This window comes from Phocoena phocoena, chromosome 1 (assembly GCF_963924675.1).
Source record: "Phocoena phocoena chromosome 1, mPhoPho1.1, whole genome shotgun sequence".
In the NCBI taxonomy this organism is placed as follows: domain Eukaryota; kingdom Metazoa; phylum Chordata; class Mammalia; order Artiodactyla; family Phocoenidae; genus Phocoena; species Phocoena phocoena.
The window spans coordinates 1,026,211-1,051,444 of record NC_089219.1 but is presented as its reverse complement, the minus strand read 5'-3'; the positions used below and the strand labels follow the sequence as shown (position 1 = coordinate 1,051,444).

Below are 25,234 nucleotides of genomic sequence, written 5' to 3'. Positions count from 1 at the left end.
ACGGGGGAAAGCACGGCGCCACCTCACACGCAGCGCTCCGGGGGGTCGGCCACTCCTAGGACCCTCCCGGCTCTGGCCTGGCCCCTGGCAGGAGGCAGTGACCCCCTGTGCCCCTTCCCCAAGTCCACTTCCCTCCTCCCGACGCCCCAGGCTCCCCCCGGCCCCCGGCTGCACCCACCTGGCGTGCTCCTCGGGCAGCTTCCTCTGCCTCTGCATGTGAAACATGAGGTCGCCCCCGTTGACGTACTCGATGACCAGGAACAACCTGTGGGACACGTGGCGGGGAGGCCAGGGTCACAGGCGCGGCCGGGACCCCCACGGGTCCCCCTCTCTGGCCGGTCACCCTCCTGAGAGGCCCAGGGAAGGCGGTGACCGGGGCTGCCCGCCCCGCTCTGGGCTCAGAGGGAAGCTGCTCAGCTCTGACCCCGATGCAGTAAAACTCAGGAGAGAAACTCACCACTCGCTGCCTCCAACACAGTTATTTGTTCTCCCAGGGGTGCCAGGCCTGCCTTTGGTTAAAAAAGGTAAAAATAAGGCAGGGCTGGTGGCCGGAGGCCCACTGGGGCAGGGAGGGCACTATGTGTCTGGGTGGCCGCAGAAGGCCTCCCCAGGGAGCAGAAGCCCGGGTGGTGGGGGGACGGGGAGGGGCCACGGGGGAGGGCAGAGAGCTGAGGGACCACCCCGTAGGCCAAGGGGAAGCCAGAAGGGCAGGTGCACAAACCAGGGGACGCGAATGACCCTCTGGCCGCTGTCTGGATGCACCCCAGGCAGGGGGGACGGGCAGGCGGAAGGGGGAGGAGGTGCCCAGGTGAGAGCACAGGTGCGCTGGCCAGGAGGGCCTGAGGCAGAGGCCGCAAGATTGCCAGTGGGCTGGGCAGCCAGGAGGGGAAGGAGTGGGTGGGACCCTCCCTGAACAGCAGGTCCCAAGGGGGAGGGTCAGGCACGCTGACCTGGCCACAGGGCGTCGGCGATGCCGGCTGCCCTCCAGGAGGGGTGTTGGGGGCAGCGGGGTCGGGGCTGCCGGCGGGAGGATCCCTGTGATTGACAGATCCGTCCTCTGGATGCAGGCAGGGCCCTTCAAGTCTCCAAATTTACCATTTACCACGTGGTTTCTTCTCTGATAAGATCCTTCTCGCATTTAATAAGGTTCCATTTTCAAAATTAAATTCACACACGATTTTCCAGAAATACCCTGCTAAGGGCAGCTCGTGGATTTTTAGGTCAACGGCTCCTCTGGGGCGCTTCTGGAGAGCTGGGAGCACAGACGCAGGGGAGCAAACCCACCGGCCCCCCAGCCTGTCTGCATCCCTGATTCAGGGACGACGTCCTTTAACACGGGGCAAGTGAACGAGCTGCGGATCGCCTTCCGAGTCTCTGATTACATGTTTAGACCAGAAACAACTCCCAAATACCTAAACAGCAGAAGTGGAGACAAAAGCCTGAACACTGGGTGGGCAGCCAGAGCCTTCCCTGTCATCCCGGAGAAACCCAGCTCCTCTGTGGGGGCAGGGCGTCTCCCCTGCCTCCAGAGGATGCTCTCGGAAAGGCTCCAGGAACCCTGGCCCCGACACGGGTCCGCCCGCTTTGCCGACAGACCGTACTCACGCACATCTTGCCTGTGGCTGCTTTCACACTACAACAGAGGTGAGAGACGGAAAAAGCTTGCCGACCGGCTACAAACAGCAAGGACAAACGACAGCTGCACAGCCCCCGCTGACCGTCGGGCACTATTCCAACACGTGTGCACGTCTGATCCTGGCAGCTACCCTGAGGGAAGTGCTATGCAGGTCCTCGACCCCTGGGGAGAGGCCTAAGACCGAACGGTTTTTAAAAAAAACCATTTACTAACAGCTCTGTGACATCAAAGCACAGGACGGTATCTGCCACCAGGACCCGGAATCAGGCAGCCCCAGGAGGTGTGTTCACCCCAACGTGGGTGCTCCCCAGGAAACGGATGTGGCCGCCCACACAGGGACAGAAAGCCACGCCATTCCAGAGAAAAGAAAGAAATACGCCAGTTCTAGAGACAGACACCAGCAGGATGGCTTAGGGAGCAGAAGAGATTTAAGGGGACATTTAAGAACCCAGAGAAGAAGCAGCAATGGTAGTTTCCCTTCTGTATCCAGGGGAAAGCCCGTCAAGGGAGTTTCAAGAGAAGCCGCATCTCTACGCGTGGACGCGGGGACACGTTCAGCTGGTCTGTGGCTGTCACCTGGGGCCCCGGGTCTCAGGTAACTTGTCGATCAAGGAATTTATTTAATTTGTGAAACTGATCAGCTACAAGAACAGAAAAGGATGTTTTTTTTTCTTAAGGCAACTGTGTAGCTGAAGATTTTTCTCGTTCTACAAATAAATCTTAATACTACTTCCAACATTTCACTCTTTCTTTTCCCTTTTAATTTTTACAGGAGTGCGCTGCATTTACAATGTTGTGTTAGTTTCAGGTGTACTACCTTCAACATTTCTTTAGAGCAAAACCCCACCAGAACCGCCAGGGGCTGACTCACCCTGAGGACAGCGTTTTGTGTGGCTCAGACAAGCTGGCTGCTATGACGAAACGCCCCGATGTCCACGGCCAAGCGCAGCTGAAGGCCGTCTCTGGGCTTCACGCCCGGGGCTCTGCCATGGCGCAGGCAGAGTTGGCACGTGTGTGATGCCAGGATGGGAAAGAAGCCACCCCTGGGGCCCAGACAGCAGCTTACGTTTCCTCGGTACTTAACAAAATGTGCAAAATATAGTAAAACCTCGCAAAACAGGATTCATCGAGAGCTGGAGACAGAAAGGGGAGTAAACACCACAGTCAACTCACAGGCTGGGACCAGGGCAGGAGCAGAGGCCAGAGGCCGGCCCTACCCGCCTGACCCCCATCACCCGAGGAAAACCTGGGATGTGGGGCCTATCCGATGGCTGAGAGTGCTGGGGGCAGGGGAAGAGGGGACCGTGGCCCCATCTGCATGGGAGATGCTCTCCTCAGCTCGGGGATGAGTCAGGCCAGGCCCCTACCTCCCCACAGCCCCCATGGGATAAAACACCAGCCCCAGGCTTCCCTGGTGGTGCAGTGGTTAAGAATCCGCCTGCCAATTCAGGGGACATGGGTTCAAGCCCTGGTCCGGTAAGATCCCACATGCCACGTGCACCACAACTACTGAGCCCACGTGCCACAACTACTGAGCCTGTGCGCCACAACTACTGAAGCCCGTGCACCTAGAGCCCGTGCTCCGCAAAAAGAGAAGCCACTGCAATGAGAAGCCCGCGCACCGCAATGAAGAGTAGCCCCCGCTCGCCGCAACTAGAGAATCTCGCCGCGTGCAGCGACGAAGACCCAATGCAGCCAAAAATAAATAAACAAATTTATATATATATAAAAAAAGCCACCAGCCCCATACCTCGCTCAGAGGGGACACCGATGGCATGGGACAGTGTGCTGAGATCAAGAGGTAATGCCACATGGACACCAGCAGCTGGCTGCATCTGGCCCCCCACCCATGTCTGTCAGTAAAGCTTTATCGGAACACTGTCTTTGTCTGTCTGAACCCCAGTGAGTAGATGCCACAGAGACCACGTGGCCCTCAAAGGTGAAAATACTTACCATCTGGTCTTTTGAAAAGAAGTGTCGACCCCGCTGGTGTAAAAAATAACAAGAACAGCAGCTTTTACAGCCCTCACAAAATGTCAGGCACTGTTCCAAGCACATCTGTGTATAAAACTTAACCTGAGAACCGTGCGGTAGGTTCTAGGAGTTTCCCTATTTTACAGACGGGGACACCGAGGCAGTGGAGGTGAAATAGCTTTCCCAGGATCACACAGTTACTGTCTAATAAGATCTGATAGCGGCTGATCTGGATGAATCCAGGACGCAAGCCTGGAGCCCCACCGCCAGTTACCGACCCCCCATCACAGGGGTGGCTGCCCCCCAGTGGAGCTCAGGGACCGAGGAAAGGAAAAGAGGAAGCAGACAAGCACCTGGGCTCCCGACAATGAACGACAGACAGGAAAGGAGGCTGAGGGCCAAAGGGAGCATCTCGGGAGAGACCACCCTCATTCCCGGATGAAAACACAAATCAGAAACGCAAGGCAAGCCCCAGGACGGACATGGTCAGAACCAAAACCCTGACTCAGAAGGATGCTCACAGCGGTCACGGTGAGCATGCGAACCAGACACAGCCCACGGCCCCGGGGCAGCTGCCAACGGAACAGGGAAGCTGGCAACTCCAGGCCCAGAAAAACCGCCTCTCGGAGCGGGGGCGATGAACGGCTTGTCTCCATCTCCCCGTGGACGACGCGTGCTGGCCGGACACACCACCAAGCACCCGTCTGCATTCGAGGGCAAGGGGACCTGGCTAAGCCTGGCTCAAGTGCCTGTGCTCTCACACGTGAAGGACGCACGGAACGTGAACTCCAGCCCTTCCCAGACTCGGGAGTCATGCCACACGATGAAATCGAGCAAAGCAGGAGAGACCAAAACAGCGAAGCAGCTACAGGAGGACCGGCAGGAGGGTGGCACACCTAAAAAACATAAAAATTACAGCAAACGCAATTGGGTGGCGGAGAGCGGGAAGCTGCCCTCTGAAACACCATAGGCCCCAGCAGATTCAGGGGATCCTGCCAAGAGATCATTTCAATGAGATTTAGAATGTTCCAGAGAGTAAAAAAATAAGGAAAATGCAAAAATCTAATAAAGATTGTATAAGGGGAACTATAGATGGATCAGAAAACATCAGTGAAAAACTCCTAAATAAGATCAGAAAACTGAATTCAAAAGCACATTAACAAAACTGTACACTGAGACCAGGCATGCGTTTCCCCAGGAATTCAAGGAGAGTTCAACCCTGGGAAATAGGTTATAATGATACAATTCATCATTTTAGGAGGCCCCGAGGAGTAAAAATCGTAACAATCACCTCCATAAACGGTGAGAAGACCTTTGGAAAAATTCCATATTCTTTCTTGACAATAAAATAAAAAGAGGTGTAAACTTCCTTCAGACAAACTGTAACTCCATGCCGGTTATTGGCGTGTCTGTAACCTCCCCACTGGGAGTCTCTGAGCTGCGTTTCTGAGGCTCTGGGGGAGATGGGATGATGGGGTCCAGGAGTCCGTAGCGGGTGAGCCTATTCCCAAAAGCCAGACAGGGGCAGCACCTCCTTAGCCTCCAGCCTGGTCAGAAGGGGCCCCTGTGGACCCGGAACTCAGGGCGATGGCCGCAGGTGGAGACCCTGGTCCCTGCTGCTCCCTGCCTCCCCCAGTGCCCCTGGGCCCCTTGGTGGAGCAAACGCCAACACATTTGACTGGAATGCCAGCGCGGTCTGGTTCTGCGTTCCTGACACCCCGCTGGCCCACAGCAGCTGGCGCTGGGCCCCTCAGTGCCAACACCAGACACGTTCCCTGGGGGTCAGGAAGGGGACGGGTTTGTCCACCACCACCAGTCCCCAAATGCGCTAGGTACTGGCTGATGTCATTAGAGGGGCACGAATCGGGAAGGAGGGGGTAAAAGCATCGTCTGCAGATGTTATCACTGCACAGCCGGAAATCCAAGAAAACCACCTGAAATTTACTGGAGAAAAAGAACCATGAGGCAAAGGGCCCGAAATCAATGTGCAGAAGCCGCGTTACGCTGCTTGTTGCTCTAATGGAAGAAAAGGCCTCGCTCACAGTAGAAACAGGAGAGAAACACTCAGGACAAAGATGAAGCGAGGAACTGAAAACGGCACGAAGGAAAACTAAGACCTCCCGAAAGAGCAGATGGAAAGGGAAACCACGCGACTGAGCAGGAAGAGCTGCACCCTAAGGATGCCCCGTCTTCCTTTCCGGAGCCGGACAGGTTGACTCCGAAGTCCACGCGGAGAAATAAACAGCAAAAGGGAAAACAAACGGCAGAACGTGCGGACGGTAAGGCCAGGGAGCGCGCACAACAGCTACTTCCTCCTTTCGCTCTGCTGCGTTTTGAAATGGCGTCAAGTTTTTTTTAAAAAAGGAGCTACCCTTTTACGTGGTTTCTGACGTCGTTTAATAGTTGGCAAAAGCGCAGTTTCAGGCCTGGTCCTGACAGTTACTTCGACCAAAGGAGCCCCCACGCCCGGCTCTAGCGAGGCCCCGCCCAGGGGAGGCGTGCAGATGGACAGGACGTCATCTCAGTCAGGCAGTGGCTGCGTGGGGCACCGGAGTCACCGCATCCTAACGGGATGGTCCAAGGACGCCAGCTCACGGAGAGCACGTCCCACGCCGGTGCACGTCCGTCCCCAGGCACGCGGTTAATAACACGTCCCCGCCACCCACTTGCCCTGGTCTGAAAGCAGCCAGTCGCCACCAGATTAGGAAGAAAGAAGGAATCACACTCAGTGAAGGCCGTGTGTGGGCACGGCGGCGGGAGGACTCAGGCCCCTGGGCTAGGCGGACGGAGGCCACGCCCCACGGGTCCCTCACTGTCCGGGGCTGTGGGGTGATCCACGACAGCTACCGCAGTGTTTCCAGAGAGATGGAAACGATGGAAAAATACAGCGAAGTCCTGAAACCTCCTGAGTGTTCCGGGGAGTCTCGACCCACTTCTCCCCACGTGCGCCCTCGTGCCGGGCAGTCTAGCCCGAGGGGCCCTGCTTGGCAGCCTGAGGGGTCAGGGCTGCGTCCGGACCGTTTTAGGGGATGCAGGGGATCCAGGTGGAGAACAGAGGCTGACGCGGCTCCACCCACGCCTACTGTCACTCAGCGCCGCGCTTTCTATTCCGGGTTTAAATTATGACGGGAACACATGTGCTGCCTTTGGAAAGTAACAGTGACTCTCGTCCCCAAGGATGGAGCACCTGCCCCTCGAGGTCGCGGATGACTCCTGCCACGTGCGTGGCCCTGAGGGCGCATCCTCACGCAGATGTCACAGGTGTCCCGTGACCACCACCAGGGCCCCCGGGAACCGGATCTCCCTGACCCTCCATCAGGAGCGGGCGGAGGTCAGACTGGGCCCGGGGTATGCTCACTGCAGGCCCGCCGGCTTCTCACCGTGGCGACGACACACGTGGCCCCGGCTCCCCCTCGGCTCCCGCGTCCCAGCCCCACGTCCACACCGCCCACTGGACGTGTGCTCGCCCCGCGCCCCCAGCTCTCCACGTCGGACCCCGCCTGCCGCCCCAGCAGCGCCAAGCGTTCGTCAGTCCTGCCACGCTCTCCCTGGCATTGGGCGAACTCACCATCCTCGTCTCCCTCTAGGCCTCCCTCAGGCCTCCTCGCCCAGCAGGTCCTGCGTCCCCGGCTGAGGATCGTGGTGCTTTCAGAAGCCGTCCCACCGTCAAGCCCTTCCTCATCCTTCCCCGGCACAGCCGCCTCCCCTGGGACACACCCGTGCGACCATCCCTCGTGGGCTCTGCCCCCACCCCACCCCACCTTGGCGGCGTTCCCAGGGTACACGTGTGCGCTGTGGCCCCCCTGCATGGGGCCCCGGGACCCCGTCCAGGCTGAGGTCTCTCCAGAGCTGCAGGTGAGTCCCCAGGTGCGATTTACAAAGGCCAACACACAAGGTGTTTCACATCTCCAAGGCACCGGGAACCAGGAAGAACCGAGTTTAGCGTCTAAGCGGGCACTGCAAACAAGGCACAGCCGCTGTGTTCTTCTTTAAAGGGTAAGAAGCACCCGCGTCCGTACAGGAACACAGATAACCAATTGGGCCAACGGTTAAAAGGCTTTCTGTTGGAACAGCAAGTTGACTGTAAACACTTTACCGGTGGCTTGCTCATCTGTGATCTGAGACCACGCAGAAGCGAGAAAAAGGTCCCCAAACTACAATCTAATGTGGGGGGCTGGGGGAGGGAGAAATCGATTTCCAGCCACCATCTCTCGATCACCCATTTTCCCCACAATAGCTTAAACTGAAGCCACTTCCCCTGTTTTGGCCATTTCGGAGTTAATTTTGGCTGTTGTGTAGAAAAGATGGGCTGTGTGGATACGAACGATGGTTTTTCCGTAACACAGATGTTTATTTTACACTGAAACCCCACTGTGGGACTTCCCTGGTGACGCAGTGGTTAGGAATCCGCCTGCCAACGCAGGGGTCATGGGTTCGAGCCCTGGTCCGGGAAGATCCCACATGCCGCGGAGCAACTAAGCCCGTGCGCCACAACTACTGAGCCTGCGCTCTAGAGCCCACGGGCCACAACTACTGAGCCCGCGTGCCACAACTAGGGGAGACCGTGCGCCTAGAGCCCGTGCTCCGCAACAAGAGAAGCCACCGCAATGAGAAGCCCGCGCACCGCAACGAAGAGCAGCCCCCGCTCACCACAACTAGAGAAAGCCCGCACGCAGCAACAAAGACCCAACGTGGCCAAAAATAAATACATACATAAATAAATACATTTATAAAAAAATTAAAAATAAAACCCCACTGTACCATCTGCATACGTTTGTACACACGTGGTGCTCTGTACCCTGTGTATACACGTGGCGACATTAATGACTGTAAGGCTCGGGACGCCACGTCCATGAGTGAACGTGGAACAGGGCAGAGCCGGACGGCACTACTGGATTTGGGGAGAAAAAAGAAATGCTTATTTTCTTCCCATCCGGAGACCCCCTTCTGATAACTGCTTGTGAGAAACTGTGTCTTATTTACCAGAGTTTTGCTGGTGGCGGCCCGCGGGCGCAGCTCCGGAGTGGAGCGGGTGTCCGCTGTGTTCAGCAGCGCTGCAAGGGCTCTGCCGGCTCCCGGCACCACGGCAGGCCCTCGGGGCGGCAGCTCGGCGAGGAGCCCACGGGAAGAGTCGAGGTGGCCCGCACGCCCATCCCAGCCACGTCCCCGCCGCCACCCTGCCCACCCACCTCCCAGTTCCCGACTCCAGTGGCCTCGCTCCGCATCCACCAGCAGCAGTGGGCGCGGTGCTGAGAGCCGCCCAACGTGGGGCGGGGCAGCTGCTGGCTCCTATGTCCTCGCGGGCTCAGACACGAGGTTCCGTCTGTTTGTTCCAAGGCCCAGCACCCCGAAGAAGAGAGGCCCTTTCAGCCGAAGCTTACATTATTCACGGTTCCCCGGGAGCGGGGCCTTCCTGGCTGTAAACGTTTCACTGACGGACCCACAGCCACAGCCCCTGAGGTGGGCATCCCTGCCATTCCCTGTCCCAGGGCTGAGACGGGGCCCAGAGAGGGTGCCCTGGGCGAGGTCGCCCGGACAGTAAGGGGGGGCTGGCACGTGAAGCCCAGCTGTCGGCTCCAAGCCTCTGCTGGTACCACTGTCAGGAGAACCACAAAAGGCTTTGAAAGACTGAAATGAGGACGGGGTCTCCGGAGGAACCAGGCTCTGCTGGCACCACCCTCCCAGGGCACGGCTTCCGGGGTCTCCCTCCGTCTCTGAGCCACTTTCCAACCGGGTGCGTTCTACACCAACAATGCCATCCACAGACTCGCAATGGAAGTCTGCCTGGTGGGGCCCCTCCCGGCCTCCCGGCCGGCTCGGCACCAGGCACCGGCCAGTCCCAGGGTCCCCGTCACCCGACGTGTGCGGGATCCTGAATTCTCCTGTGAGCGGGCTGTAACCTCTGACGAGTCCCTCATTAATCAGTGAGTCACATAAACGCTGACACACGCTCACTTTATAACTGTACCAAGAACGTGACTGTACCTTAAAAAAATCATCCTTCAACACCACAACTGCCTATGAGGTGCCAGGTATGAACCAACTGCTGGGAGCACAAAAACACCCCACCCGGCCCTGCTCTGAGGGAGTCCACACCGTGGGTGGTGGGGGACAGGCGTATATCATAAGCCGGCGTCAAAGCAGGCACGTGGAAACAGCCCGGAGAGACACCCTATCCTGACTAACCAGGTCTCAGGTGCTTCTAGACGTCACTGACGGATTCCATAGAAGCGGAGGCAAAGGAACTAGACGCGGAGGCTAATGACCCCCGGGACGCCTGCCGGCTGTGAACGCGAAGGCCGCAACGCACCTTCTCACGTCAGTCTGGAAAGGCGCTACAGTGGGGCTCACACGGAAACACCTGCGGGATGGTTTCTGTTTCCAAGTCTAACCTTAGCGCACCTGGGAACACGTGAGCCGGCGGATTTCCGGGACGCGAGTGCAGGAAGCGCTGTGCTCCTACAACAGGGCTGGAAGTGAGGCTGAAACACCTGACCCTCGTACGTCCACGCCCTACAAGTTCATACGGTGAAGTTAACTGAAAAACACAGCAAGACTCGTTCCACAATACGTTTGGGGAGCGTGGGGTTGGGGGGCACCCTCGGGCGTGCCCCATAATCCCAAGAGACTGGTCACAGCCAAAGAGAGGTGAGGAAAGCGCACCGGACACTACTGCTGGGCCCTCCCGGAGCCCCGGGCGGGGGAAGAGGCCCGGCAGGCAGGGCGGCAAAGATGGACAGAGGGACCCAGGGGCAGCCTGGTTGCAGGGGCCTCGTCCACACGCCTAGGGGCCTGGACTGTCTCCCAGAAGCAACTGGGAAAGTGGTCGGGGGGCTCTGAGGCGGGTGATGGATACTTCAGATCTATGTTCTCGAAACATGGCTCAGTTCCAACGTGGGGGAACTGACAGCCTGGTGCCCCAGGGACCGGACGCCCCGAGGAGGCTGCAGCTGGGGCTCAGGGGGAAAGGGAGGGTCTGAGACCCACTCAGGAGGCAGAATCACTGAGATCTGGGAAGGTGGCGACGCCAGTTCCGGTGGGAACAGGGGACCGAAGATCGAGAGAGGTGGGGGTGGGTGCGGGGGTGTGTCGGGGGGGTGAGTCACCGCTCTGATCACAACGAAGCCCCGAGCAGAGAGTGGGCAGAGCAGGACCGAGACCGTCGTGCAGAGAGGCTTGCCTGCACGCTGGGCCCTCGCTCGACCACTGGCTCCCTGCGCTGATATAAAACTTCCCCAAGTGGTAAGCGTGCCTCACTGCACAAACAACACGGTCTACACTGAGCGCCTGCTGCTGGCTGGGAGTGTGGGGCTTTGGCACGTGTTAGGTAGAGGTGCCTACGTGACCCGCCCCCAGTAAACCCCGAGTTTCACGATTCCCTGTGGAGGAATTCAGGGTGTCCTGTGGGACTCCACAGGGAGGGACTCCAGGCAGCTCATGCCTGGTTTCCTCCCGACTTTACCCCGTGCGTCGTTTCCCTTTACATCCTTTCACAGCAGTAAGCCTTAGCCTCGAGTCTGACGATGTGCCGTGTCCTGCAAGTTCTCCTAAGTCACCGAACCTGGGGGTGGGTCCTGAGCACCCCGACCCAGAACACAGTAACTTTTCAAGTAAGCAAACTGTGTGAGTTCAAGTCACCTGGCCAAAAAAACTCCAAACTGAGTATACGTTGACTATCCTAGACCACTACTTCCAAACCTTTTTAAAGTAGAATTCAAATATGTACAAAGCTTCTAAGTGAGGCTGTTTAGTATTTATTCATTTATTCCACTAATCAGTGAGATCCATAAGCACAAAGACAGGCCTCCCACTCACAGTGGCATCCCAATACCTGATCCCATGCTTGTATCAGTGGGATGCGTTCAATAAATAATTTGTAAACAGAATTAAAGAATTTCGCTTCATTTGTATGAAATTTACTTAATATGACACCAGCCAATGAGAACACCACAGCTAGTTTGAGGAACCAAAAAGCCCCCATACTTGCAGACAGGAGGACCCTACAGACGGCGGCAGAAACCTCGTGACGACACAGCCTCCACACGGTTCAGGTCAGAAAGCAGCAGAATCCCAGAAGCACCCCCTTCTCTTACCGACTTGTCGTCTGGAAGCAGGAGTGTAACCCAACCAGGAAAGGGTTGCTGGAGGCCTGCTCAAACACGTGCTTCTCTGTCTGTACCCAGTCGATGTCCTGAAATAGAAGCCAGGGAGTGTGAACACTTCACGGGCATATCCTGGAGAAGGGGAGGCAGGAGAGGAATGTCAGCTCTGCTTGAGGGGTGCCCATGCAGAGAGGAAAAGAAAACGCCCGCTGAGAAATTCTCCCCACCACCATCGCCACCCCACCACTGTCACCCACTACCATCCGTCACCTTCACCTTCACCATCTCCACCACCGTCAGCACCGTTACCTGTCATCTATCACCATTCACATTTCTCACCGTTTCTACCACCATCACCAAAGCCACCATCACCAGCTGTGCACTGGCCTCTGGGCTACAGGCTCTCCTGCACTGCCCCATGTGCTGCCCGTGGCAGCCTTGGAAAGTCTGTATTATCATCTCCGCTTCAGACAGGAGGAAACAGAGAATGGAGCTTTCTCCAACACCCCACACCCACCTCCCAAGCACCAGCTCCCAGGGCAGGGCTATCTCCCTCCCAATCCACACTGGAACTTGGGGAAAACTCAGCTTGAGAGTCTCGGCTTTGGTTCCGTGACAACCCCAGAAAGCAGAGCCGGACGAGATTCCCCGAATTCCCCAGGTTAGACCTCTTGTCTCAGGGGTTGGGAAGCGAGAGGGAACGGGATGTGTCCACGGTAGCCTGCCTTCCCCTGAAGGTTTCTGGAAAAACGAGCAGACTCAGTGAGCATCCCTTTGGTGGCCAAAGACCGTCTGGGTTCCTCGTCCTGGGGCTGGGTCCTGACCCCTCTGCCCCTCGCTCCCAGGGACGCCCTGGCCGGCATGGCTCCGTCTGACCAGCCCCACCTCCCCCAGCTCCACTCGCTCGTGCAATGGCCGCCTGGTGCCCGCACTCAGCGTCTCATGTGCAGAGCAGGCCTCAAACAGAGCCCTTGACTGTCCCTGCGTCTGTTCTCGCAGGCACCGGGCCACCAGGGTGCTCAGGAAGGAAACGCCGTTGGGTGCGTGATGCCTCCTCCCCCACGCCCCCGGGTCCACCCGCCTCCCGCCTGCCGGACTCCCCACGCTAGTTTAACAAAACGCCACAGACCTCGAGACTCAAATCCTCCAAACTGTATCCTCTCGCTGCTCTGAGGAAGAAGCCTCTGGGCTCAGGGTGTGCGCAGGGCCCCGCGGAGGGTCCTTCCTGCACCTCCAGGGGACTCTGGCCCTTCTCCGCCTCTGTCTTCACAGTGACTTCTCTGTGTGTGTTTCCCTTCCTTCCTGTCTCAAATCTTTCCCTGCCCTTCTCTACAGGGACACTCGTCACTGGATTTAGGGCCCCCCAGCTGATCCAGCATGACCGCCACAGGATCTGTGATTACCTCTCCCCAAATAAGGTCCTGTTCCCAGGTTCCTGGGATTGGGACGGGGGCCATGGGACGGCAGCGCCTCTCACAAACGCACCGTTGGCCCGCGCGCCACATCCTAGGGTCTCGCTCCCCTGAGACCACCTCCGAGTCCGAGCTCCAGTCCCGGCCACGTGCGAAGACGCCGAGGGCGACCACAGCAGTAACTCTCTCTGGAGGCCTCTCCGCTCAGCGTTCTAGAAACCGGCCCTCACACACCATCAACCCTCCAGCCAGCCGCAGGCTGGGAAGGGGCTTGGAATCCTCTTGCGGGGCTGCAACCGGCAGCGAAGACGCTGGCCGGACCCCGCACTTCCCGGGGCCTCCGCTGCCTCAGCTGTGAGGCACGGATGTCCTAACTCACTTGTGAGCGCAGCACCCAGGGCTGAGGGGCCAGCTGGGCGCTGTGAGCACTGCATAGACGCACTTGCTGGGAGGACAGGTCGGGACTCGGTGCGGCCCCGCTCTGCCCTCTGAACTGCGAGCCTGGGCCGGGGAGCCCGCCCGTGGCCCCCGCTCCACGGGCGCCAAGCGGCCTCACGGGTCAGCAGGGGCTGCACCGGAACAGACTGACTGCTCCCCGTGAAGCCAGTTCTCTGCTTCTTAGGGACGTCACCCCCGTTCAGGGGTCCAAGAAACAGGTCAAAAGTACGTCAAGCCAAGAAGCCCATGAAAAGGAGCTCAACACGTTGTCACTATGGGAACGCCAATCAAAGCCACTTCATACCCACCAGGACAGCAATGGTCAAAAAACAGAAAATAGCAAAAGCGTCGGCAAGAACGCACAGAAATTGGGAAACTCACGTGTTGCTGCTGGGAATGTAAAATGGCACAGGTGCCGTGGAAAACAGCTTAGCTGTTCCTCAAAAAGGTAAACATAGAACTACCCTACGACCCAGGAGTTCGCCTCCTGGGTAAACACCCAGGACGAGTGGAAATAGGGACTCAAGCAAATAACCGCACGGAGCCGTTCACGGCAGCGCGACTCAAGCAGCGGACGCAGAGACAAGCCCAGTGCCCGTCAGCGGGTGAACAGAGAAGCCCGAGGGGGCTGATCCGTAAAACACAACGTGGCCGAGGCCTAAAAAGGAAGTAAGGTCACGCAGACACCCGCTACCACGTGGATGGACCTTGAGAACACGACGCTCCGTGAGAGAAGCCGGACACAGAAAGTCCCCTAACGCACGGCTCCACTTACACAGAGCGTCCAAAACAGGCAAATCCACGGAGACAGTGGGCGGCCGTAGGGGCCGGGGAGGGGGCGGTGGGGGGGACTGCTCACGGGGACGGGGCGGCCTTTTGGGGGGTGAGCGGGGTGTTGGCGAGGGTGGCCCGACACCGTGAATGCGTTAAACGCCACTGAACTGTGCGCTTGAAAGCGGTCAACTGGCAAACTTGGTCACGTGCGCTGACTGCCATCCGAAGGAGCGAGTAGGTGGGCCCTCACCTCGTCGTCGTGGACCAGCTCCTTCTTCACCACCTTCATGGCGTAGACCTGATCGTTCTTCTTCAGCCGTACCAGCAGGACCTTGGCATAGCTCCCGCGTCCGATGACCCTGAGCAGGTCGAAGTCCTGCAGCCCGAGCCCCTGAGATATTTTGATCCCGTCCATCCCATCGATGACCGGCTTGAGGTCCTGAGGGAGGGAGGACAAAACGGGAGGAAGCGGGAAGGGGACTCGTGCGCGACGGGGGAAGACGTGTGGCATCCACGCCCCGGAGCCCAGAGCCCCATCCTGCTCACAAATCCTGACTCTCTGTCCCAAAGGCCGCCACTCCCGCGCCACCCAGGAGCAAACCCCAAGAGCTTCTGGCGGAAGAGGCCGGAAATCCGAGAGCCGTCATCAGCCACCGGTAGGCCTTCTGCAAGCAAGAAGGGATGCTCGGGGCCAGCCCCGCCTGGACAGGCCGAGGAGGTGGCCGCAGGCTCACACACCCAGGGGCCATGGGTGCAGCGGCCGGAAGGCCACCTGGCCCTCCCTGGGGGGTTGCAAAGCATAACTTGCTAATGTCTGGAAAGACCTTCCAAAGCAAGTACCGCTAGAAACAATATACGATGAAAGAGAAAGGCAACGTGATTAAGGGCACAAGCTCCCCTCCTGAGAATTATCTCTGGCGAGGATTCTTAGGTGGAGGGAGGGTAACTAAGTGTTCCTGACTCACTCCAGACACAGAATGAGCAGGGAGAAAGATCTAGACGTCCAGGCGGGGACACTGATCTTGGGAAAGGTGTGGCCTCTCAAGGTGTTGCTGTTCCCTGAGGTCCTGTGCACAGAGGTTGAGCTCCAGCCGGAAATGTCCTTGCTCAGAACCACAACTTCCTGAGCCTCATTTATCACCCAGAGTCCAGTTGTGATGCTGTGATTTGTAACACCAAGTTCCTCTCTGTTCTAGGGCCCCATTCCTGGCACACAGCTCCTAAAACCTGGGGGGGATTTCCTAAGTGCTGAGAGCCAGCAAGGTGTGTTTTGTTATGTTAATGAGGCAACTACAGGGAAGCCTCTAGGTCACCTAAGGATGCAGCTGGCTGCCAGGGGAACCAACTCAGGGATTAGAAGGTCAGTCCCATCCCCTGACCTCCCAGGAGGGCAGAGGGGCTACAGCTTGACTCCAGCGCCAATGGCCAATGATTTAATTACACCTGTGTAATGAAGCCTCCGTAAAACCCCCAAAAGGAGAGGTTTGGAGAGCTTCTGGGTTGGTGAATACATGGAGATTTGGGAGTGGCCCTCGCTCAGAGACCATGGAAGCCCTCGCCCCTTCCCCACACCTTGCCCTGTGAGCCTCCTACAGATGGCTGCTCCCGAGTTACAACCCTTTAAAAGAACCCGGTGATCTAGTGAGTAAAATGTTTCTCTGAGACCCGCAGGCCGTTCTCACAAATTAATTGAACCTGAGGAGGGGGTCGTGGGACCCTCCAATCTGTAGCCAGTCGCTCAGAAGCACTTGCAACTGGCATCTAAAGTGGGAGGAGGGGTCCGTCTCGTGGGACTGAGCCCCCGACCTGGGGGATCTGTTCCCCGGTCGATGGTGTCAGAGCCGGGTTACACTGTAGGACACTCAGGGTCTGCTGAGAACTGCAGAGCTGCTGGGCAGTGTGGAAAGCACACACAGAAAATAAAGGCAGGCTTTTATGCAGTGCAGCTTGGGAGGCGGCCCTGGACCCGCTGTGCTGTCTGGGCGGAGAGGATGTGGGAAGGCCTCACCCGCGGCAGAAGACGGTGCCAAGATTGGGCCCAAGAGCCTTCGGGGCAGCAGCCTCTGGGGCTTCGTAACGGATGTGCCCCTGGTGAGACCCAGCTGCGGAGGCGGCAGGGCCTGTTCCCGGAGCTGTCAGCTCCCCGCTCCTCGACACCTCTCCTTCACTGCCGCCCGACAGGCCGACTCCCCCACCCCAGACACCCCATCCCCCCAAACCAGAGGGCCCGTGAGAGCTGCCTGTGGGCACCAACGTCCCTGCCACACAAGGCACTGAGTCCCAGAGACGGGGACTCCCGCCACGGGGGAGGGGGACGGCCGCAGAAAATGTAAGAACCTGGGTGCTGGAGTGGGCTTGACAGCCAGGTCAGAGTGAGCCCACCCCCCAGAGGCCAGCCTTCCCGCTTTCTCTCAAAGCACAAGAACACGGGGTTTCCTTTGTGGAGGTCACGGGTGCCCCTGTGGTCCACCGTGATGGCCTGAGCCACCTGTACTGATGTGGAAACGGCCACGCCGGCAGTCAGGGCCGTGGAAAGCTTCCCGTGCGCCGGGCATGGTGCTAAGCGTTTCTACGATGCTCTCAGTTTACCCTCACGGAAAGGTGCAATCATTATCCACACTCGACAGAAGAGGATCCTGAGGTCAGAGGGGTCCCCTGAGCCGGGCTCAGACCAGGCCTGCAGCTTGGGCTCACACAGACTCAGCCAATGACCCCTCACGCCCAGTTCCGTGTCGGTGAAAGAGTGCGTACAATGAGCACCATATGCTCACCTCTGAGATTCAGCAACGGCTCACGTGCTGCCACGCTCACTTGCTCTCTGCCCACTTGGCTGTACAGAGAGCACCTCTGTGCTAAGTGTCTGGAAGACCTCACGGACCTCTGCCCTGGAAGCCTCAGCGTGCGCGATGCCCGATGCCGCAAGGCCGTGCTCCCCCAGGCCTCCTCGTTCATGCTCGGGTTTCCACGCCCGCCCCGGAAACGAGCTAAAGCACCTGTAGACAGGACGCTGGAAACACCGACGAGCCGCCTACTCACCTCAGGCTCACCTGCGATGTCATCATGTCTCCGGGCCGAAGGGACATAAGCGACTAGTGAGGAAAGGAGAAGAAAGCGGCGCTACAGGCGTTGTCGGGGACGCGGCCCGAGACCCCCACGGCCCCTGCCCCTCGGGAGACACGGTGGCCCGGGCCAGGCCGCCAGGAATGTCATCATGTCTCCGGGCTGAAGGGACATAAGCGACTAGTGAGGAAAGGAGAAGAAAGCGGCGCTACAGGCGTTGTCAGTGCTCAGGGCGAAGGCCTGGCAGCCACTCTGACTCAACTAGAGACTTAAGAAAATGCAGCTTCCTGGGCCCCACCGAGACCTGCTGGCTCTGAACCTCTGGGGCTGGGAACCTGCCTCTGTGACAAGTTGCCCTAGTGATTCTTCTGAAGTGACGGATCACAAGGTTTTGGTGTCTAGCCTTCCGGTCTTTGTTCTTATGGTATGCAGGTGGCTGGCTGGGTGGACGGGTACTTGTTAAGGGTCTCCTTTACATGAGGTGCTGTGCTAAGGGTTTTATGCTCCGTGGCCTCCTGTCATCCCAGGGGATGGAACTCATTTATCAAACGAGGGCTAGGGCCCTTGCACACCCTTGTAACGGCGCACAGAACTGCAGAAGCTCAGAGCTGCGCCATCAGTCCAACTGGTATTCAGAGTCACTCTCTGAATGCTTCTTAGCATTAAAAAAAGTCTCTCCCCAACCAAAAAAAAAAAGAGAGAAAGAAAGAAAAAAAATCCACTAAAACTCAAGAACTACACAGTAGCCTGCCATGCGCACTGCAGGCCTTTCCACAGAGATGGGTATCCATGGTGGCCGCTGCGCTACGTGCCTCTTGGAACGTCCGAAGTCGGCACAGAGGGCAACCCCGCCCCGGGCTCTCCAGGCAGCAGCACACAGAGACGTGGGCGCCCAGGGAAGGCCACCCCGCCCACTTCTGACCAGACGAGGGGGGCCCTGAGAGCCCTCCCCAGTCCCGCAGCGAGCACGGGACATGCTCCCAGGTACTGGCCCCTGGTGACAGGAGAGGATCTAAAAGGGTGCCCCGGGGGAAGGGGAGGCGGGCGGGTGTTCCCGGGGGGCGGGGCGAGCAGCCCCTACTTCCATCCGTCTCCTCAGAAGGAAGGTCCACGTCGTCACTCTTGTCGTCCACTGCAGGCTCCTGGGAAGGCATGACAGAATCCTGCAGAGAGACGGCAACACAGTGACCCGGCGGGCGCCACGACGGAGCTTCTGGAGACTCGTAAGTCACCTGTTATGTAACACACCCTGTGACACACGTATCACTCAACTGTTACATCATCGCACTGAACACGGGAGGAGGAGCCCTGAAGTCACCTGTGAGTCCACAGGCCGAGGTGACCGCTCAGCCCCTCGGGCCGCGACCTTGCCGGCAGGTGCTTTAGAAAGCGCGTGTATTTACACAGTGACGCTGACTCCTCTCTCCCGCCCCCAGCCCCCATCACGCGTCGGCTGCAGTCAGGCCCCAGCTCCAGGTTCCACGGCTGACGTCACAATCGAGGAGGCTCCCTGCTGGTGGACCCTGCGGCCCCCAAGAGTGCCGGGGGCTCCCGGGGCTCAGGAAGAGGGCCGTCACCCTGCAGCCCACGGGAGCCCCCTCCTCTCTCGTGCGGGTGGCAGGGACGATGTCAGGGCCCCACCTGGACAGAAGGAGGCCGAGGGTCCCTGGGGCAGTGTGGACACCCGCCCAGGCTGTGCCCAGCCCGCACTCACCATATGCCTGTCGCAGCTCAGCGGGACGAGGACGTGGCAGCGCTTATGGACCAGCAGTTTGCAGTTGATGCACCTGTAGCCCTGCCTGGCAAGGCCCCATATCCTTTCACTGCACTGGCCACAGTACGCTCTCTGCACGGGACGAGAACAGCCGCTGTCAGGGGGCCCCGCCACGCCGCGCGGACATGCTGCACCGTCACGACGCGCACCTGGGGCGGGAGGAGGCCCTGTCGCCTCATCCAACCGGGACCAGGCCCCGCCCAGGCTCGGCAGCTCCGTCCCAAGGTTGGGGGGACCGAGGGCCCCAAGGAGGGCGCTGGGGCTCTGCTCCTTGTGAGGGAAAAGGGGAGGCCCCGGCAGGCAGGGGTGAGGAGACCCCTCCACGGGCAGCGCCCCCCCTGCTTGCAGGGCCTGGAGTGGGAGTCGTAGCTCCTACCAGGCCGTGCTCAGAACAGCCGAGGGGCCCCCTGTGGGTGGAGGGACCCAGGTGAGAAGTGGGTGGGAGAGCCGGCTGCCTGACCCTCGTCCAAACACCCACCTACACGACGACCACAGAAGTGACCCTGCCTGGCGTCTGGACGTGTCAGGATTCTGAGCTGCTCTGGGGCTCCATGCAATTATCTTGGTATTTTTCTCAGCGTTTTAAAAGATTTTAAATGGTCAATCTTTATTCTTCTTGGTTCTAAACACCTGAAATTCATGATCATTTTTGGCTTGTTTGGAGAAGTTTTTGGAATGTCACAAAATGCGTGGAGGTGAGCGCGTGCAGAAGTCTGGTCACCCGCCCACCACTCGGCGTCCAAAGTCATCTTCGCAGTTCCGTGGTGTCCGCACGACGACAGGTTCCCCGTTTTTTGCGGTAAGCGGGCCTCTCACTCTTGTGGCCTCTCCCGCTGCGGAGCACAGGCTCCGGACGCGCAGGCTCAGCGGCCATGGCTCACGGGCCCAGCCGCTCCGCGGCATGTGGGATCTTCCCGGACCGGGGCACGAACCCGCGTCCCCTGCATCGGCAGGCGGACTCTCAACCACTGCGCCACCAGGGAAGCCCCCCCATTTAGTTTTTTTTCAGCCGTAACTCGTTTTACCCTCTTTTGCCTTTTTTTTTTTTTTTTTTTTTTAACAAATTTCTTTCTTCTGAGAGAGTCTCAAATTACTCCTGGAGAACAGAAAGGATACACAGTACCAGCCGCGCAACGGAGCTCATTTAGGAAACAGAGCGAACCCTCACGAGGTGTGGGCCTGAGGTGCAGGACGGGCTGCTGGCGGCCAGCGGGCACCGAGAAACTGATTTCCCACCAGGAAGGAGCCCCCTCCCCATACACAGAGCGCATACGTCAGTCACAGCCATGTGGTCAGCACCTGGGACAGTGCCCAGCACACAGTGGGTGCCCAATTAAGTTTTGCTGAAGACAAGTCCACACGCGTGCGCCCACGCGCCCCCCTGCTTTCAACTTCAGTAACAGGAAAGAGAAGGATGTACCCAAGTCCCCCACGTTGCCGGAACCATCCCTCCCACAAGGTGGCCAACACGGGCTATGGGACTCCTTCTGGGAACGGCCTGAGATGCAGTGGACGGCAGCAAGGGCCAGACAGGGGGCTGGACAGAGGGCCACCCCCCCAGACCTCCAATTCGGGCCAATCCAGTTTAACGCCGGCCTTGGCACCTCTGCCCGAGGAGGGTGAGTGCTGGTGAGTAAACTCGGGGTTCAGGGAAGGGGCGTCATCTCTGAGGACCGCTCACCATTCATGGAACCATTACAAAAATCCACGTCTTTTTATACAATGTGCTAAATGTGTTTAGCTTTCTCCAGGACACCATCTAACAATGCTTGGATCATATTTAGGGGCAAACCCACAGCCACCTGGTATCTTCGCGAATTAACCGAGATCCCTTTTCCTACAGAGCCACCCTCGCCAGGGTCCAGGCCAGGACAACGGGTGATCAAGGGCAGCGTGAGTTTGCCGGGTTCCAGCACCCGTCAGTCGCATCGAGGCCACATGCAGGCATCCCCCCAGGAGAGGCAGCCACAATGTTGCCAAAGGCTCTTTATTTCAAAACTAGATTTGAATTATCAACGTTTCAAGAAACGTGCCACTAAATAATAAAACTTAGGGAATTCCCTGGCGGTCCAGTGGTCGACTTGGCGCTTTCGCTGCCACGGCCCAGGTTCAATCCCTGCTCGGGGAACTAAGATCCCGCGAGCTGCGGCCAAAAAACCCCAATAATAATAATAAATAAAACTTAAAACCCAAGCTTCATTTCTCAGAAAAATCACGTGACTTAATAGATTAACGGGTGCAGATGTTTTTAAGCCCCTTACATGCTGCCGAAGTGGCTCCTTGCTCGTGGTTTCAGTCACTGGCGTCTGGGGCTGCTTTCACACGGCAACAGTAATGGCAGAGTCAGGGCCCGGCTGTCATGACAGAGACTGCACGGCCCCTAAAGCCTGAAATACCTACTCGCTGCCTCAGCCCTGTTCCAGCTGCTCAGACCAACGGCCCTGGGGCTGAGGGCCTCAGGGCCTCCCATTGTGGGCTGGACGCTGCCCCTGCGCCCCCGTGAGTCCCCAGCGGAGCCTTCCTCTCTGCTCGAGAAGCTCAGTTGTGTCCAGTGCAGAGACAGCTCCAGGCAGGGAGCTCGGGCCAGTGAGGCCGACAGCCCTTGCCTCCGTCCCTGGGTCACCAGTGAGGCCGACAGCCCTTGCCTCCATCCCTGGGTCACCAGCAAAAGAGGGCAGCGGCCTCCTTTGTGGGCTTGTCCCTGGGAATCTGGCTGAGCCCGCAGAGCCAGGCGTGGAGCTCCTGAGACACGCGGGGTGGCCTCGCAGCCCCGTAATGAACACTGGTGGATGGTGCGGCCTGAGACGTGGAGCCCAAGGACCCTGGTGGGAACTGTGCCTGCTGACGAACGGCGACACGCCCGCCTCCCCATCTGTGAATGGCGGGGCTGGTTAAGAGTTGTCGGGGGTCTTGGGGTCAGCTCCCTCCTCGGCCTCCTGGTGTCTGTGAAAAGCCGCTTGGCGCTCAGGGAGAGCGGGTGGGGACGGGGCTGGAGTGGGTACCGCCCCCCAGCCGCCAAGTTCCCCTCCTCCTTGAGGAGAAGCCTTTGCCCACAGAGTTTGGGGAGGGTGCGGCAGGAGGAGTGCCAGGCTCTGCACCCTGCCATCAGAGAAATGGGTTTTCCTCGGAGAACCTGCAGGGAGGTAGCGGCCAGGCCCCTCCGGCAGCCTTGCCGGGTGGGTGGGTTTCGTCCTGGACCCGTGAGTCAATTTGTCATGAAGGGAAGCAGTTCTCTGATGTCCTGAAGGGTGGCCCATCCCGTCCGCCTGAGACCCTCTCTGGCAGAACCAAGCTGGTGCCCAGATGCACAGGAAGAGAAGCCACCGGCCACAAGCTGGCTGGTCGTCCGTTTTTTAAGTAAACACGGGAGGGTGGGCAGTGAGGGCCTCGCGTCACGGGGGCTGGACGCTCCCATTTCTCCTTAAATAAACACAGGAGGGTGGGCAATGGGGGCCTCGCGTCATGGAGCTGGACGTTCCCATTTCTCCAGGCTTCACCCGGTCCGTCTGGGTGGCTCACCGCAAAGTCTCACGTCCACACCCGTCGGCCAGGCCCATCACTCCCACACCCCAGCCCTCTGCCAGCACTCGGCGATGCCCGACCTCCCCACAGCATCCGACGTCCCGAGGACCCTGTCCCAATGTTGCCAAGGCTCCCAGGGCCCTTCTCATTCCCGACAGACATGCCGCATCCCTTCTATACACCCAACATGGCACCCAGGGCTCCCCCGCTGACTCTTCCCCAATCATCCATTACAGTAAACGATAAACCACTGTGTCGTGTTGCACCTCCCGTGTGCCAGGTGCGGGCACAACCTTCAGGGCAGAGTGCTGTGCCCGGCGGGAGGTGGCACACACGGGGCTGTGAGGGGCACGGGGGAGGCGCACCACGTGGGGGGGACGGGGGGGGCAGAGCGCTCAGCGCGTGCGGGGGTCCCCAGGTCAGCGGGCGCTCGGCTGCTGTACTGGACTCCGTGGTGTCCCCCCAGACTCAGGTCCACCCAGAACCTCAGGTGGAAAAGTATCTTTGTAGGTGCAGTTAGTTAAGTTAAAATGAGGTCAGGGCTTCCCTGGTGGCGCAGTGGTTGAGGGTCCGCCTGCCGATGCGGGGGGCGCGGGTTCGTGCCCCGGTCCGGGAGGACCCCACATGCCACGGAGCGGCTGGGCCCGTGAGCCGTGGCCGCTGAGCCTGCGCGTCCGGAGCCTGTCCTCCGCAACGGGAGAGGCCACGACAGTGAGAGGCCCGCGTAACGCATAAAAAAAAAAAAAAAAAAAAAAAAAAAATGAGGTCAGACTGGGTCCTAATCGTGACGGGTGTCCTTGGGGAGCAGGTGGCAGAGGCTGGAGGGCTGAGCTCCCAGCCCAGGAGCTCCGAGGACCGCCAGCAACCCCAGAAGCTACACAGGCAAGAAGGACCCTCCTAGAGCGGCGGGAGGGCGAGCGGCCCCGCCCCACCTTGGTTTGCGCTCCAGACGGCGAGAGAACGGACGGTGAGGCACCCAGGCTGTGGCGCTTCGTGCCGGCAGCCCCGGGGCACGTGGTCGCCGGCCGTGGGGGCACCTGCAGGTGCCTCCCCACCCACCTGCCAACGGGACGGCTACACAGCCTCGCGAACCCCATGGTTTCCACAGGACACAGGGCAGCACGAGGAGAAACACCAGATGCTCGGCTAAAGCGCCTTTGGAGCAGGCCGGACAGCGGGGCCCGCGGGCCGGGGGGGGCTGGAGGGCTGTCTCGGGCTCTGGGCTTCGCAGGACACCCCTGGGACCAACAGGGGACACTGTGGGGTAACACACGCATCCTGGTAATGGGACAAATCTGCATCCCTTCTGAATGCACGCAGGCAGGCGGGACCATGGAGCCACAGCGCCTGGACAGGGGATCCCGAAACAGGGACACACAGGCCGAGTTCATCAGGAAAGACCCGAGCTGGCACCTTCCCGGGCTCAGGGAGCCTCGTAAAGGGCTCGTTGTCATCCAGGGGCAGTGGCTGTGAAAGCGGCTCGCAGGCCTCGCCTGTGCGCAGGGCAGAGCCCGGCACCTCCTCTGGCGGGGGGAGTGGGGGCATCTCGGCGGCCTCGACAGCAACTCACCCTGTTAAAGCGCTTGGCTTGGAAGAGGTGGCCGTTGGCGCGGTACAGCTTCCGCCATCTTCTGGCTCCACGGCGGTAGATGGATTCTGGAAAGAACAGCAGAAAGGGGTAAAGGAACGGCCTAGTGGCCCACGAGCCCAGCTCTGCCACGTGCGGTGCGGTGGGGACAGGCCACCCGCCGAGCTGACACGCCTGCATCCCCACAGCCACTCCTCACGCGATCCCGGGGTCGACCTCCCCTCGATGCCCCTGGATGTGCCGCGAGGGCTGCCCTCCGCGGAGGGTCAGGCTGCGAAGACATTGGGGCCCGTGTGGCCTCCCACGTGTTTCCTTTCCACGCCCTTCCCTCTGGGCGTGAAAACCAGGCCCCTCTCCACATAGGGACAGGCTCCGACAGGCTGAGGGCCCCCTGGACGTGCACGCCCAACCGTCCTCAGAGGGACCCTGGCCGCCGGGGAGTCCACGGTCAGCCCGAGACAGGCGTCCGTCCAGCCAGCACCATCCCGCCCCCTCCGTCCCGGGCTCCCGTTTGAAGAGCAAATCTAGGGACAGAAGTAAAGCCAAACCAACCGGACACTAATGTTGAATTGAAAGTTACCCAAACCGTCGCTTTCACAGCCTGCATTCGATAATTCAAACTCCTGAGGAAGGAGGCTGCTTGTTAAAAACGCGGAGCTAAACGTATAACCAGAACCGTTGGTTTTATTCTTCCTCAAAAATGTTTCCAACTTTGCTCCTTCAAAACACTTTGAAAGTATGTGAAAACAAAATACTCAGGATACAACGGGAAGCTTTGTGCTTTTACAAAGCTCTGTAGTGAAGGCGACTTTCATGAGAAGTCAGGGAAGTGCCAGGAATATACTGACGTGGAAACTGTAACAGAATGTTTTTAAAACAAGCAAATTACGGCTCTGGCTGGAACCTGCCGAAACCAGGTCACAGTGACTGCAAAACCGGCTTCTCTCCCGTTAA

The 25,234-nt window shown here is 59.0% G+C and overlaps 1 protein-coding gene across 1 annotated transcript in view; it reads right to left on the bottom strand.

Moving 5' to 3' along the window:
* Positions 1 to 25,234, bottom strand: part of PRKCZ (protein kinase C zeta) — a 98,672-nt gene that overhangs the window by 7,477 nt on the left and 65,961 nt on the right. The window contains exons 5-11 of the mRNA XM_065893537.1: positions 24,263 to 24,348; positions 19,111 to 19,242; positions 18,478 to 18,559; positions 17,373 to 17,425; positions 14,587 to 14,775; positions 11,704 to 11,801; positions 179 to 265 (exon numbers count right to left, since the gene is read on the bottom strand). Coding sequence (XP_065749609.1) covers positions 179 to 265; positions 11,704 to 11,801; positions 14,587 to 14,775; positions 17,373 to 17,425; positions 18,478 to 18,559; positions 19,111 to 19,242; positions 24,263 to 24,348 — 727 coding nt within the window. The remainder of the gene's footprint in view (positions 1 to 178; positions 266 to 11,703; positions 11,802 to 14,586; positions 14,776 to 17,372; positions 17,426 to 18,477; positions 18,560 to 19,110; positions 19,243 to 24,262; positions 24,349 to 25,234) is intronic.